The 16,142-nt window shown below is 46.1% G+C and overlaps 1 protein-coding gene across 4 annotated transcripts in view; it reads left to right on the top strand.

Annotated features, from left to right (window-relative positions):
* Positions 1-608: 608 nt before the first annotated feature.
* Positions 609-16,142, top strand: part of Fbxw4 (F-box and WD repeat domain containing 4) — an 86,968-nt gene continuing 71,434 nt past the window's right edge. For all 4 annotated transcript variants that reach the window (XM_042264465.2, XM_016006690.2, XM_076563185.1 and 1 more), the window contains exon 1: positions 609-1,285. In XM_042264465.2, coding sequence (XP_042120399.2) covers positions 624-1,285 — 662 coding nt within the window. In that variant the 5' untranslated portion in view covers positions 609-623. The remainder of the gene's footprint in view (positions 1,286-16,142) is intronic.

The following is a 16,142-nucleotide window of genomic DNA, read 5'->3' as shown; positions in this document are numbered from 1 at the left end:
TGGCTGTTTTCACCTCCCCAGATATTGTCTAATTATACGGGTACACTGACAGATCTTGGTTCATATCCTTTGTGAGACCAATGACAATGGAACTTTGCAACTTATGGGTTGCAGTTTTATGAGTCTGGTTTGTGGCTTATGGAAAGAAGGTATCACCTGGGGGAAGAGGACGCTCCCAGAACCAAAAGGCCAAGCAAGCAGGTGCCTCTTGGGGGCAGAGGTTCCGCTTAGATGGTTCCCGAAGCCACAGGCTCCTCTTGTACCTTAGGATGGGGACCTTTTTTTTCCAATTTGGACAGGAGCTTTCTCTGTAGGCCAGGCGGGCCCTGAACTCATGGCCAGCCTCACGCCAAGGTTACAGATGTGAGCCACCAAGCTTGGTTCCTCGTTAGAGTCTCGAAGACATGTGCTTCAACCAGGTGTTCCTAGTGCTCCAGAAGATGGGGATGTCAGCGCCCAAATTGGGGTTCGCACCCCGAAATGCAGGCGTGAGGGGCGGGTCCCGGCTTCGGCCCGCGCCGCCCCATGTGACCCGGTCCGACATGGTGTCGCCTCCTCTCGAGGCGGCGGCGGCGGCTGCGTCTTCGGCTCCGCTGCGTGTCGAGCCGGCCCCGCGGCCGCTCATGGGCAGCCAGGGCCGCTCGGGTGCCCCCGGGAGCCGCGGGCCCCGGGAAGGCGAGGGCGGGGAGGCGAGGGAACTGCAGGAGGCGAGGGTCGCGCGGGGAAAGCGAGGGAAGGGGAAGGGGAAAGCGGGCACCGGGCACGGCGGAAGAGGAAGCGGGGCGGAAGGGAAGCCGGGCCTGCGGCCGGCGAGGACGGCAGCGGGGCCGGGGGCTGAGGCGGGCCCGGGGCAGGAAGCCGAGGAAGGCGGAGGCGTGGAGGCAGGGCCGGGAAGCTCCGGGGAGCGGGATGCGGGGAGCGCAGGGCCCGGGAAGGAGCAGGAACGGAGGGTCGGGCCCGGGCGGCGGGAGGACGGCAGCCTGGAGAGGGCACGGGAGCGTGGGTGTCGGGCGTGGGGCGGCATCCCGGGGCCCCGGACGGCCATGGCGGCGGCCGCCGAGGACGAGGCGGCGGCGGCGGCCACACGGCCGGCCGCGGGGCCCGCGCTCTGGCGCCTGCCGGAGGAGCTGCTGCTGCTCATCTGCTCCTACCTCGACATGCGGGCCCTCGGGCGCCTGGCCCAGGTGTGCCGCTGGCTGCGGCGCTTCACCAGCTGCGACCTGCTCTGGCGCCGGATAGCCCGGGCCTCGCTCAACTCCGGCTTCACGCGGCTCGGCACCGACCTGTAAGCGCCCGCTCGCCCGCCCGCTCCCCGCCCCGGGCGGGCCGGCGTCCTGGGAAAGGGCGGGGCGCCGAGGCCTGGTCGGCTCGGGGCCGTGTGGCACCCGAAATACCGAAGCCCAGATTCACTCCACCCCCCCCACCCCACCCGCAGGTCCCTCCCCAGCACCCCCGGGGAATCCCGGGGTCACCCCTCTTCAAGAGTTCCCCCACCCGAGGGAGCGTCGGGAGAGCATCTCTCAGCGCCCTCCCCCGTGGGCGGCTACTCACTAAATTAGCCATCCTAAAATACTCTTCAGCCCTTGTGAGTTGTGGCTTTCCCTAAATTTCTGACTCTCTGGGTTCCTCAGCTCGGAACAGCTAGGTTGGTCTGTGTCCTGTGCGCCAGGCCTTGAAGGACCCAGGCCCACTAGGTGGTCTTTCAACGTGTTTTTGTGGCCTTTCATCCCGCCCCCTCTCTCCGAGGTTGTTAGGCTTCAGGGCTCAGATAAAGTCAAATATGCAGAAAAGGGCTCGGATCCTTAAAAAAAAAAGCTTTTAGTCCCATTGTCAACATATTTTAGGACTTGATTCAGGCAGAAGGACCCACAAAAGATGTCTGCTTGAGGCAACAAGTTGGAGCTGATGTAGGCTGTATCCAAGATCCTGCAGTTTGACCTAGTAGTGTCTGAGACCTGTGAATGCAAAACATTCCTGAAGCACATAGGTTGTTAAACGGGAAGGGGAGAGCATCCACAGGGGAGAGGTGAGGGTAAAGCTTTCAGATTGCAGCCTGCCCTGCTCAATTGTAATACAGGAGGATAACACCCCCCCTTTTTTTGCATAAGAAATCATCTCCACACAACTTTTTCCATTTTAAAAGCTTTTCAGTTGCACACCCCCTTAATTGCCAACCTGCCCTTGCTCCCTTACCAGTCCCAACAGAAGAGTGCCATCACATGCCACACCGTACATTTGTCTTGAATTAGTTCCTTAGAATAAAAATCTCAAGCTAGGCATTATTGAGCTTTTGATATGCAAAGGTACTGGATCAAGTCTCCATATACCAGCAAAGAATGAGGGAACCAATTTGATGTGAGAATTAACAAAAACAAAACCCAAAAACCTTTGCAACTTCAGTAGCTGAGTGAGGGTACCCAAAGCTGTGGTACTTTGTACCTCTCATCACGGGCCAGGATAAATATTTTGCCATGTGTCGGTTTCACCTGTGAGAGTGTCTCTTTCTACTCTGTTACTGGGGTCTTGGTGTTTTTGTTATAAATTTGGAATTTCTAGTCTGTCATCTTTGATATATATTTTCCAGTCAATTTTTTATTCTATTGTTTTTATTAGAATTTTTATACTTCATTAGAATTTGCCAATCTTGTAATTTTTTCTCCTCCCCCTTAACCTGAGAAATTTCTAATTCTTCAACAGACCTGACACATTTGGTTGCCAACTGATTTTCTTATAACTTGATTTTTAAAATGGCGTTTTCATCAGTAACACTTGTTTTTGTGCAAGGAGAAAAATTCTTTTAATATATTTTTCTCTAAATAGCTGCTTAGTTATTGCTACACCAGTTGTTAAGCGTCTCTTTCACTTTGGGAAGCTTACATTGCTGTATACTAATGTACACACACACACACACACACACACACACACACACACACACACACACGTTTGTGTAGTCAATTTATATTTGCACTCTCACTTTCTTCTACTGGTGTAGCCTCCCATTCCCATAACATTTTAAATGTGTTGCTCCCTGATAGAGTGTAGTATCTGCTCGGGTTATATTATACCTGCTGGCTTGAAATGGCAGTGTGTTATTACTCCACTGATACTCAGTTTATGGCCAAAACCACTCTATGCCCTTTCAAGGATTCTTGTGCTCACCGTAAAGTTAACATCTAATTTTTATTTAGCATGTATTACTGGTTTGTTCCCGTGTGTTTGTATTTCATGGGTTTTGTGTTTGCTGAAAGTGCACTCTTTTCTCCTGCCCTCTAATGTAGTGAGTCCCCCCCCCCATTGTCTTGTTTGACTCACTCATTCTATTCTAGTACAGTTTGTTGGTTCAGTGATGATGGTTCCTTAGGATTTCAGGTGTGTGTACAGTCTTATCACCTGTAAACACGAGTATCCTCCTCCCCTTTTTAAAATCTGAATAACTTTTTTAAGCCAAAGGGAAAAGAATCAGAATTATATGTATTTCAATCTCCAGTAATCTGTAGTAAAGTTTACTTATAGACATTTTATGTGCTTTTCTTCCTCCTCTTCTCCCCCCCCCCCTTCTTATTGGCATATGTTCATTGTGTATAGTTAGTTCTGGATTTCAGAAACATTTTCTTTCATGTGTATCATGTACTCTGACAGAGTAACTTGTTGAAGGAATATTGACCCATTATAGAAGTTGTCCAAAATGACTGGCATTCAAGCTAACTAAAGCAAAGTGGCTTTCTCTTACTCTGGAGAATAAATGAGTCAATGTTTATTTTTATTTTCCTTTCTGATGTTCTAAAAGAGAGAAACTGAGAATGATAACAAAATGAAAATGAATTTATAGTAAAAAGTGCTTAGGGCTTGCCAAATGATATTTATTATTGCTTTACTGTTGTTAGATATGTGCATTTAAATTTTGTGTGTATGTGTCCTAGCATGAAGCATTGTCTTTCCAGAGAGGTTGTTTTGCTGTGGCACTTGATAAAGAGCAGGGTCATTGCTCTGTTTTTTTGGGTTGAGAGGGAGAAATTATGCCTGTTATAGCAGGTGGAGAGCATTTACCAGTGTGACCTGCTTCTGGACAGCTGCAAAGACTTAATAAACCACCAGGAGAGGTAGTTGTCATCCCTGAAGAGAGAAGGTATGTACCCCAATTCACTCAGCGCGTCAGAGTGCCTGTTCCCTAAGTGCAGAACACAGCTCCCTGCATACCCTGGACTGTTATTCATGCTTTGGATAATTCACTGCAGACTGGATAAGCAAGTGTGTCTTTGTAAGCACAGTACAAAACTTTGACTTTCTCAGAAGACATAGTCGCACTGGCTTTGAGTTTTAGCTCCTTAAAGACTAGGAATGGCATTGCTCAGTAAAGTGGGGCCAAGCCAGCTGGGATTGTGCTCAGTCCTCGAGAGCCTTTCCCAAGCTGTTTTTAACTGCTTGTCTCCCCTGTCTTCTGCATGTGTCAGGAGTGGACATGGTTTGATTCGGAAGTGCTGCCTAGTGATAGGAAACACACACAAACACACACACACCAGCCAGGTTCTCTCCCCTGCCCCAGATGTTTTCACGAGCATGACAGCAGAACCTGGGGCTTAGGGATGCACTTGCTGCTTAAGGGCCTTGTGAGTTTTAGAAACACTAACTGCTAAGGTTTACTGACCTTCCGGCCAGGGCAAGCCCTGTTCAGTTTAGCTCTTCCTAACTGATCATAGCTTTGGTGAGTAAGATGAACTGCTTGGGTTCCTTGTCATTTGTTAATGGTCTTATTCTTGTGCTTGAAGGCATTTGAGCCACTTAAAAACCACAAACAAATAATTTGCTTCCCTTTAGGCCTCTTGCCCAGTGAACACTAAGAAGTATCCTAAGTGGGCTTTTTTTTTCTTCTTCTTCCCCCCCCCCTTTTTTTTAGGAAACAAAAAGTAGTTTGAATTAGTCATCTGATTTCAAAAAAGTTTTATTTGAAAGCTTTATGAAGCCTAGGGGAATAGAAATATCTTGGTTATAAGAGTAAAAATCAAGGCAGTGTTTCATACAGAGATCTTTTGAGTAAAGAATGGGGTGGGCACTCACCCAGTTCAGTGTGTAAGAACAAAGCATTGGACTCCAGCTCTGTCCATATATGATGCCTGGCCTGTGCAAAAAGCACTCTGTGCTGGGGAGGAACAGAAGGGCTTCTCTAAATTCTGATATGGATAATTAGTAGGAGCAGAGAAAGGGGGACTCTGCCTAGAAACCGTTTAAATAGGACTTGCAATCTCCATGGTCAAGAAAGCTTACTTGACCCCTTCTTTATTGCAGTGTTACATATTTTCAGGTGGGAATTTCCTTTTAAGTACCCTATGGACAGTTACTTGGCTGTGCTTACATTAGCCAGGGATAGATTGCCTGGAATTAACAATAGGGGTTTCAGGAGTAGCTAGAGCTTCTGAGGTGTTTGCCCTGGCATGCAGGCTCATTCCTTTGACGGTCCTGCAGCCTTGGAGCTCTTTGAGGCTAGAGGACGAGGGTATCTATTTCAGTGATGATTAACATCCAGAGTGGTGAGATAGAAACAGATAAGCAGAGTGTGTTTGTTTGTTTTAAAATGATTGCACCTAAGAGCTCCCCCTTCCCACCTCCGCCCTGGAAAAAAAAAAAGCATGAAGTTTCCTTTCCTAACTGAATGGAGAGGGCGTTGCTGACTGGTCTTTAAGGCCTAAACTGTGATTTTTAGGAAACAATTAGCAACTCAAAAGTATCCCAGGCTTTCTTCTTATCCCTCTGCCTTACCTGTGAGGAGTCAGCCTCTCCTTAGCTGCTCAGAGGTTTCCTGTAGGGCTGTGTTATCTTAGTTGATTTAGAAAGGCCTTTTAAAAATTTTATTTGTTTTTAAATATGATGTGTATGGGTGTGTGCACATGAATGTAGGTGCCTGGGGGAGGTCAGAGACATTGGATCCCTGGTGCCAGAGGGTGCTGGGACTGGAGTCAGGTCTTCTGTAAGAGCTGTATGTGCTCTTAACCACTGAGCCATCTCTCCAGCCTCAGGCCTTTTTTTTTTTTTTTTTAAATGGTTTCTGAGTTAATAAAAGGAGGGTTCAGTTTACATGCTCATAGTAAATACACCTGCAGAAGCAGGAAATGGTCTGGTGCAGGCCGTACCTTCAGACGCAGACGGGAAGAGAGGAGACCTCCAAGGCTGCAGGGATGAAGTACTCCCTGCCTTTCCTAGTCACCTGGCCTTTGAACCATAGGGGTGACTTCTCTAACGTTCGAGGCAGAATCCTAGAGAAAACCAGACTCTACAGTCTGCCGTGAGTTCATTTGGAAATCTGGATCTTTCATCTGAGTCAAGTTTGGGTTGAACTTCTGAAGTCCAGGGGGTGGCAGAATTACTGAGGAAACATACAGGTTTTTAAATGATTACTTTTGAGTTGTTGACATAGAAAAGAATCTCCTTTGTATGAAGTCTTTTCCTTAACTCTGGGTTGACCTTGGCGTTGGATTAGTTTCTGGTCCTGACTCCTAACCGTGGAGCAGGGAGAAATTCAAGTTGACTTTCTTTGAGGCAGGTTCCGGTAAATCTTGAAAATTAACGTGAGAAGGAATAAAGGGGGAAAATGGATTATGAGTTTCAGAGGAAAAATTGACTCCTCTACCCGGATCTACAGACACTGATTGTTGAGAAACTTTCTCTGGTGTACCCTGTCAGATGAGGTGGACAAGAGAGGACTTGGTTCATTTCCGAGGGAGTCTCCCTGTTCTGTAGTCTTGTTCAGGTCAGTGGGGTCTGGGTGGAAGGCCACAGAGGCAAGATGGTGAGCCTAGTGAAGAGCAGCCATGTGAACCCCGGCTCCCGGGAGCCCTCGTCTGAACTGAGGAGGAGACGGTCTGGAAAAAGAATTGACCCCTTGTTGGAGGGTTGGCTGCCGTGGCTCAGCTACGTCAGTTCTTCATTTTCTTCAGACTCTCCACATCGCCCTCCCTGGAAGAACGGGCCACCCAATGGGCCCTGCCTGCCCCTCTTTAGCCTACAGTTAATCGCCCACACATTCTCCCTTGTTCTCTTTCTTTTTTGGTATTTGACATGAGCTCAAATGGCTGAGAAAGGTGACAACTGTGAAATGAGGACAGGGCTTGGAGACCCCTTAAAAAATACATGTGACGGCATTAAATGACAAGAGCAGGCTGCCGGGCCTTTCAAAACACCACCATGTCTGTTGACTTTCCAGTCCTTGTCCACAGCACCAAATTGGAGGTCAAAGAATCATAGGAGTTAGAGATGGGAAAGACATGTGGGGTCAGCTAGTTCACCCCTCCGCCCTCTCCGGCCCCTCACTCCCCATCATTCCTTACATGATACTCTCTCGCTCAGCTCTTGTACAGTTTTCACGGTCTTCACTCAGCCCCAGCCATCACCTTTGGGGAATGATGTTGGAGGTTCTGGTCAGCTTCTCCGTGGTGAAGAGAGAGATTGCCTCTGCCCCCAGTTGACATCCATGAACTCTGTTGGTGGTCTCAGCTGAAATCCTAAGGCTTGCTGAATACCTCTCTGTTGCTCGGTAATGGGGCTTTCCCCATAGAGCGTTAGTGTGTGATGTCACCAGCAAAGAGGAGTCCCTGCTGAATTAAGTCCTACGGTTTTGCTTTTGAAAACTCTTGACCTGAAGGGAATTAGATATATGGACTGGGAACAGATGGCCAGTAATAATGAGAGTATATTGAATTGGAATTTGATAAGAAATGTAATGTAGAAATTGGTGGATTTGCTAGGCACAGTGGTGCATGCCTTTAATCCCAGCACTTGGGAGACAGAGGCAGGTAGATGGATCTTTGTGAGTTTGAGGCCAGCCTGGTGTACATGGGGGAGTTCCAGGACAGTCAGAGATCTTGTCTCAAAAAGCCAATAAATAAATAAATAAATAAAATAAGGAAAAGAAAAGAAAAAAGAAAGAAGAGAAAAGAAAAAGAATTGGTGGGTTGGGGCCGCTGAGATGGTCCAGGGGGTGAAGATGTTTGCTGCCGGCCGGGCCTCATGGCCTGAGTTCGAGTCTCTGGAACCCATATGGTGGAAGGAGAACCAACTCACATAAGTTGTTCTCTGACCTCTACCTGTATACCATGGCAATGTGCAGCCACACACATTCTCCCTTTTCCTCTCTCCCAGCCCCTCTCCCCCACTAAATGTAATTACAGTTTTCTTTGGATTAAATAAACATGAAAAACACTGGACCTGGCAAGTAGTAAGGCGCTGTTTTGGGAAATACAGGTTAGGGAAGAAGGAATGTTGCCTTACCGAGGCGAAGGTTCACTCTAAGGCAAATAGAGGGCAGCTGAGTTGGAGGTAGGCATCTTGGGAAGGAAACACTGTTGCCTTTGTGGTTCCTTCACTTGAACAGATTTCACCAGTTACTATTTATTTGTATGTGCGAGTATGTGTGTGGGTGTGCGTGCCATGGGCACCTGTGGAGTTCAGAGGACAACCTAGGGTTTTCTCTCACTACGGTGAGGGTTCCAAGGATTGAACTCGGGTTGTCGGGTTTGGTGGCCAGTGTCCTTATTCGCTGGGCCGCTGGGCAGCCTCCCCTTTGCTTTAAGGGGTCCGGGAGAGAGAAGTCATGCTCATTGGCTCGGTGGTTTGGAAAGGGAAGAGTCGTTTTTAGAGGCCTCTTTGGAGGGCTACCCCGACCTCCCCCTTCTTGTTCCAGCAGCTGTTGGGAGCAGTCCGAAGGGGGTATTATGTTTCTTCTGGTAACTCTGCCAAGAATGAGAGGAAATCCACAATCTGTGGGGTTTGGGGGTGGGGTGGGGATAGGGTGGCAGGTGATGGGACAGGGAAATTAAATTGTTTTATAGTAAATACGTTGAGATACTTTTCCTGGAGAGCAGTTTTACTGAAAGGAACAGTGTATTTCCCCTGTTCACAAACTTAATGAGTTCCTTTCTTTAGAAAAAAGGAAATAGTTTTCAGTACTTTTTCTTTCTTGTAGTTCTAGCTTTGACCTCCTAGTTCTTGGGTTTCCTTTAGAAAGTCTGTACTGAAAAGATGCATCAGGAGATTCAGATGTCGGTGGTGTGTGCTCAGGACAGTGTGCTGTGGGGAGTGAAAGGCTGTGGGAGAGCCTTTCACTTAGCCCTTATCCTGCCTACAGTTTGACTTTGTCATAGCAGCCTAGACACTGGACATGGGAAACTGGCCGGTGCTGTATGTATGGTTCACGCTCTCTCCATCCCTTTGTCCAGGCTAGTGGGACACCAGGGATTTTAAAGTCTGGATACTTTGAGTGATTAATATGGAACACAGTTTTAAGATTAAAAACAATAAAAAAGTAATCCTGGGAAGCAGAGTGGTGTAATTATTCCTCACATTTCAGACGGGGAGTCCAGGGAAAAGAAGGCAAGCGAACAAAGTATAACTAAGTCAGCCTGTGCCTAATTCATGACTCAGAGGGGAGGCTTGTCCCCAGTCCCCACCCCTCACACAAATGGCAGCTTCTCTTTACTGTTGTTTAGTCTCAGAAAAGTGCTAGATCAGCCTTTCTGAAAGTTGCATTGTAGGAGCCATGGAAAACTAATTCTGTAATCAAATGAATGTGGGAAATGCTCTGTGCCACACCCCCTCTTGGGGATCACAATGCCCATTGGTAAATTAAAGGCATTGAGAAGTCCTATAGTAGAGGAACCTGCTTAATTTTGTTTTATCCTTCATTGTCCAATATATTTTGAACATAAAAACTTTTTTCCTGCTTAGTGTCTGTTAACATTTTGCTGAGCACACACAGGACAGGTGCCTTGCAAGTTACAGAAGCTGACCAGTGACAGAAGATACAGATGTGAGCAAGGCTCACATTCTAAGCTTCCACAGTGAAGGACAGGGGTTAGGTCCAGTGCTCCTGACACGGCTGTGGATGGCTTTGACTTTAGCATAGAATTTGGATATTTATGTTGAATTCTTTTTTCTTTTTCTCCCTCCCTCCCTCCCTCCCTCCCTCCCTCCCTCCCTCCCTCCCTCCCTCCCTCCCTCCCTCCCTCCCTCTTTCTTTCTTTCTTTCTTTCTTTTTTTTTTTTTCCAAGACAGGGTTTCTCTGTATAACAGCCCTGGTTGTCCTGGAACTTACTCTGTAGACCAAGCTGGGCTTGAACTCACAGAGATCTGTTTGCTTCAGCCTCCGGAGTGCTGGCATTAAAGACATGTACCACCACTGCCAGGCCTTATGTTAAATTCTTAAAGATGTCATATAATACATATGTATTGCTAGGAAGAGCTTAAGATGTTTTCTTAGATTTATTCTTTATGTGTAAGAATGTTTTGCTTGCATGTACATATGTGTCTGGTACCTGCAGAGAGAGGAAGAGTTGTCAGATCCCCTGGAACTGGAGTTAGGGACAGTTGTGTGTCACCATGTGGGTGTTGGGAACTGAACCTGTGTCCTCTGCAAGAACAAGTGCTTTTTTTTTTCCCTTGGTTTTTCAAGACAAGGTTTCTCTGTGTAGTTTTGGTGTCTGTCCTGGATCTCGCTTTCTAGACCAGGCTGGCCTTGAACTCAGAGATCTGTCTGGCTCTGCCTCCAGAGTACTAGGATTAAAGGCATGTACCATCACTGCCCAGCAAGAACAAGTGCTCTTAATTGTTGCTGTCTTCCCCAGCCCCAGGAAGAGCTCTTGAACCTACAGGTGTTGTTGGAAGTGAGACTTGCCAAAGGGAGAACCATACTTTTGAGAACTCTTTAAATTAAAAAAAAAAAATTCCTTCCTTCCTTCTTTCCTTCTTTCCTTCTTTCCTTCTTTCCTTCCTCCCTCCCTCCCTCCCTCCCTCCCTCCCTCCCTCCCTTCCTTCCTTCCTTCCTTTTTTCCTTCCTTCCGTTTTAAGATAGGGTCTTGCTATGTCACTTAGACTGGGGAGGAAAAATCAGGCTGATCTCTGAGCTCAGCCAGACTAACCTGCTCAGTGAGACCCAGGCCAGTGAGAGCTGAAAAGGCAAGATGGGCTGGGTGTGGTGGCACAAACTTTGAAATTTAGCTTGGGAAGGTGGAGGGATGGGTAAGGAGAAGCAGGTGGATCTCTGTGAGTTCGAGGCTAGCCTGATTTACCTACTCGGCCTGGTGGGGAGGGTAGTGGTGAATTTGACTAGACTCTTGAAGAGACAGACGCAAGCTGGTCCTGCCGGTGCTGGCGATCTAGATGGGGTGCTTCCTAAGTTCTTTTTCTACTCGTGATCCCCTTATATATAACCCTGGGTATAAAAGTATATAAAATAGGTATATAAAGAAAAAGTTCATTGATATTAAGTCATAATGAAATGTACTCTAAAACAATTCTTTGTAGTATATGACTCTCATTTATTGAAGACAAAATACAAATAATGAGATGGGTTTTGCAGAAGGAATCGGGTGGGGGCTGAAAATTTGATGCTGCGGCTTGTAGAGCATCTTCAGTGTTTTCCAAGCTGTGTGTCATCTGAGACCCCTGCTGTGCATCACTTTGTAATATGAAATGGCAAAAGTGTATTTAGGACCATTTTAGAAATTGTTGGAAATTCTACCAATGCCACAAGCTAGAATTCACTTGATGATTGTGTATATGTATTCATTTGGATGTATATACATGCATGTGTGAGTGCATTTTTGTGTGTATGTGGACATGTATGTGAGTATGGGTGTACCCAGTGTGCATATGGAGGCCAGAGGTCGACACAAGCTGTCTTCTTTTCTCTCTCTCCACCCTGTTTTTGAGAGGATCTTTCCCTGAACCTAGTGTCGGAGCTGGACTGGCTGTCCTTAAGCCCCTGGGATCCACCTGTCTCAGTTAAAGCCCCAGCCAAGGTTTTATTGGGTTCTAGGGAACCTGAACTTAATTCTTGAGTTTGCACAGCAAGTACTTGATCTGCTGAACCACCCCACCCTTGTGCTGGCGATATGGATACCTCACCACGCCCGCTCCTGGGTGGGTCTGGAGGTCTGAACTCAGGTCCTCAGGCTTGTGTGTCAAGAATTTTGCCAACTAAGCCATCGTCTCCCTAGCCCACTAATGATTTTTTTTTAATGAAACTTGCCCGGCAGTGGTGGTGCACGTCTTTAATCCCAGCACTCGGGAGGCAGAGGCAGGCCAGCCTGGTCTACAGAGTGAGTTCCAGGACAGCCAGGGCTACACAGAGAAACCCTGTCTTGAAAAACCAGAAGAAAAGAAAAGAAAAAAAAGAAACTCAAGTTGGCAACTCAAACAGCCAATTTAGAAGTCAAGTATTCTAACACAATGCAATCCAAAGATACTTACAGACTGAGGAATGATGGTAGAAAAATAGTTTGGTTTTGTTTTCTATATTTAAACCATTATGTTTCTGTAAGAGCAGAAAACTTTGTATTTACAGCAAAAATAGTGCAGTTCATAACATGCAGTAGTCTTCCGTTTGAGCCAAGATGCTTGAGGCAGCAATGGTTGGTATTGCTGCTGTGACATGGGGGCATGCACAGTGCAGAGAGCACACGCTGTATTCAGACCAAGGCTGCAGTGAAGTCGCACAGTGCGAATGGACCAACTGTCAGAATCACTCCTGATTCATCATGCACTTGACTTTGGGTTAATTTCTGTTTGTTTCACATTGAGAAGCCTTTACTGCTAGGAAATTTGTCATGACTCCCATGTTGATTTGACACTGGGTTGCAGCACATGGTGTGGGGAGCTGTGGTGTCAAGCACAGGGTTGAGTGTGGAAGAGCAGCTTGCTGCAGTCCATAGTGTGGAACGTGGGTGTGAGATGTATAAAGGGGGTTGGCATTAGGGGACCTCTGGAGGAAGATATAGGGCATACTTGTCAGCTCCATGCTGTCCTGTGCATGGTCTTGTGTTGTTGACACGTTTCCTGCCACCATTTTCTGGCCTCTATGTCTAATCTAGTGGCTGTTCTGTTCTCTGACCCCAGATACGTTTATTAGAGTACACAATATATCAACCACAAAGGTCATTGTAGATAATGTCCTTGATCATTTCTGCTCCTCTGGATTCACTTGCCAAGATTTTAGGGGGCCAGGTAGCTTACAATGGGTGAGTGTTGTATTTTTTGTTTGTTTGTTTTTTTGTTTTTTGTTTTGGTTTTTTTGAGACAAGGTTTCTCTGTGTAGCTTTGGTGCCTGTCCTGGGTCTCTCTCTGTAGACCAGGCTGCCCTCGAACTCAGAGATCCCCCTGGCTCTGCCTCCTGAGTGCTGGAATCAAAGGCGTGCGCCACCACTGCCTGGCTGTTGTATTGTTTTTGTTTAAAATAGTTCATGCACCCAGGAATTCAGTGAAACTCTAAAGATGACTAAGTGCCTGAAAGCTGAGGTGGAGGGGAGCAAGTGGAAAAAGGAGCCTGAGGCAAGAGGAGGAGGGCTGGGAAAATGGCCATTCAGCCATGCCTGTGGGCCATGTTAGAGACGTTTCCTTGCTTTAACAGCCATGGGGAGATTTACTTATAGGGCACTGATAGTGTTCTTTGAGAGGAGCACCTTCACTTTATATCAGTGACTGGAGAAATGGTTAGCCAGTGGCTATAGTTTTCCATGGCACACCACCAGCCTCTGTCTTCTCAGGCACTTTTCTTCTGCCTGCTTCTACTCTCCCCCTTTGAGTGGATGGTGGTGCACGTCTTTAATCCCAGCACTCGGGAGGCAGAGCCAGGCAAATCTCTGTGAGTTCGAGGCCAGCCTGGTCTACAGAGTGAGTTCCAGGACAGTCTCCAAAGCTACACAGAGAAACCCTGTCTCAAAAAACCAAACCAAAATAAACTTGTTCACATCCTAAAGCACCATTAATATACATCTTCTGATCTGTTATCTATGGAAACTTAATTTTATATGGTAATTTTTCCTTAGTCTTGCAGTTGTCATTGAGTGTTGTACAACAGCCGTTTCCATCTTTGGAGTCTTCACACTTGTTGTCTCTAGTGGTTGTACATGGTCTGTCCGTGGTGCTAGTGTGCTCTTCCCTCCCACAGGCAAACATCGGGGCGGTTTCCAGCTCAGACATTGTAAAATGTATTTTTCATTTGAGTTATTTGTTTGTAATACAGTGCTCATAGTGGAAATTCAAGATCAGAACACAGTACCAGCAATGTGTAACCAAACCTAAGTGCTTATAAAGTCAAAGGCTTGTCAGGTTTTCCCACTTAATAGATGTGAGGCAGTATTTAATAATTGTTTTAAAGTATGTTTCTGTAAACCAGTATTCAGGAATGCTTTTCTCAGTGTTTCTTTGTGTGAATCCCACGTGACTGTTCATTTTTTTTTTTTTTTTATTTTATAATACCATTCAGTTCTACATATCGGCCATGGGTTCCCCTATTCTCCCCCCTCCTGCCCCCCTCCCCTTACCTCCAGGCCACCCCCCATTCCCACCTCCTCCAGGGCAAATCCTCCCCCGAGGACTTCGATCAACCTGGTAGACTCAGTCCAGTCAGGTCCAGTCCCTTCCTCCCAGACTGAGCCAAGTGTCCCTGCATAAGCTCCAGGTTTCAAACAGCCAACTCATGCAATGAGCACAGGACTTGGTCCCACTGCCTAGTTGCCTCCCAAACTGATCAAGCCAATCAACTGTCTCACCTATTCAGAGGGCCTGATCCAGTTGGGGGCACCTCAGCCTTTGGTTCATAGTTCATGTGTTTCCATTCATTTGGCTATTTTTTTTTTCAATAATTGAGTAAAACCGAAATTTATTATAAGCCACAGTCGTCCTAGGGACCTCCATGCTATGTATATAGCCTCCATGGTTCCATGAGTTGTGGTCTGATTGTTCTTTATTTTATATCTAGAATCCACTTATGAATGAGTACATACCATGACTGTCTTTCTGGGTTTGGGTTACCTCACTCAGGATGATTTTTTCTAGTTCCATCCATTTGCCTGCAAATTTCATGCTTTCATTGTTTTTCTCTGCTGAGTAGTACTCCATTGTGTATATGTACCACAATTTTTTCATCCATTCTTCCGTTGACGGGCATCTAGGTTGTTTCCAGGTTCTGGCTATTACAAATAGTGCTGCTATGAACATAGCTGAGCATGTATCTTTATGGTATGAATCAGCATTCCTTGGGTATATGCCCAAGAGTGGTATGGCTGGGTCTTGAGGTAGTTCGATTCCTAATTTTCTGAGAAACTGCCATACTGATTTCCACAGTGGTTGTACAAGCTTGCATTCCCACCAACAGTGGAGGAGTGTTCCCTTTGCTCCACATCCTCTCCAACATTGACTGTCATTGGTGTTTTTGATCTTAGCCATTCTGACAGGTATAAGGTGGTATCTCAGAGTCGTTTTGATTTGCATTTCTCTGATGATTAAGGATGTTGAGCATTTCTTTAAATGTCTTTCAGCCATTTGTAGTTCTTGTTTTGTGAATTCTCTGTTTAGCTCTTTAGCCCATTTTTTAATTCCACGTGACTGTTCCTAGGCTGTGTGGGACATGGATAACTGGATACTAGAGATGGGTGTTTTGGTAGATTTTCATCAGCTCCCTAAAAGTTGTAGAGATGAAAGAAATTTGTGTTTACAATGTTAATTTCCCTGACTCTGTTGTTTACCTTCGAATTTCTTTTTCCCACCTCTGTTAGCATTTCAAGATTAATAGAATCAACTTACACACTTTATAATTCATACATTTTGTTTCTGCTTTTCTTTGGAGTGTGAGTATGTTTCATTTTCTTCTGCCTAAACTATCTTAAATGTACCCCCCCCCCCCTTTTTTTTGAGATGAGATGAGACAAGATCTTGCATATAGGTGCAACTGACCTGGAACACACTACATGATCCAGGGCACCTTTGAACTCACAATAAATCCTCCTGCCTCAGCCTTTTGAGTGTTAAGATCATAGGCTTATGTTATCATGTCCAACTCAACTTCCTTTTTTTTTTTTTTTTTTAATTTACTATATTGTAGTATGAAATGGCCATCTAAATTAGGTTGTTTTTGTTTGTTTGTTTGTTTGTTTTTTGCTTTTGCTTTATCGGTACATGTTCAGTTTTGTTAACAGCATCATTTATTTTTATTTTTCCCTTTATACTAAGGATTAAACCCAGAGCCTTACAAATGCACATATATTCTACTGCTGAGCTATCCCTCTCCGTGTGTCCCGCTGCACTGCGTCCAAGTGCCTAGGACTTTAAGGGACATTTTTTCTCTTTTTTAAATATTGTAGAAGAATAGGGAAAAT

Source organism: Peromyscus maniculatus, chromosome 1, assembly GCF_049852395.1.
Source record: "Peromyscus maniculatus bairdii isolate BWxNUB_F1_BW_parent chromosome 1, HU_Pman_BW_mat_3.1, whole genome shotgun sequence".
Lineage (NCBI taxonomy): Eukaryota > Metazoa > Chordata > Mammalia > Rodentia > Cricetidae > Peromyscus > Peromyscus maniculatus.
Note: the sequence above shows the minus strand (reverse complement) of the source record. Positions and strands in the feature narration are given on the sequence as shown.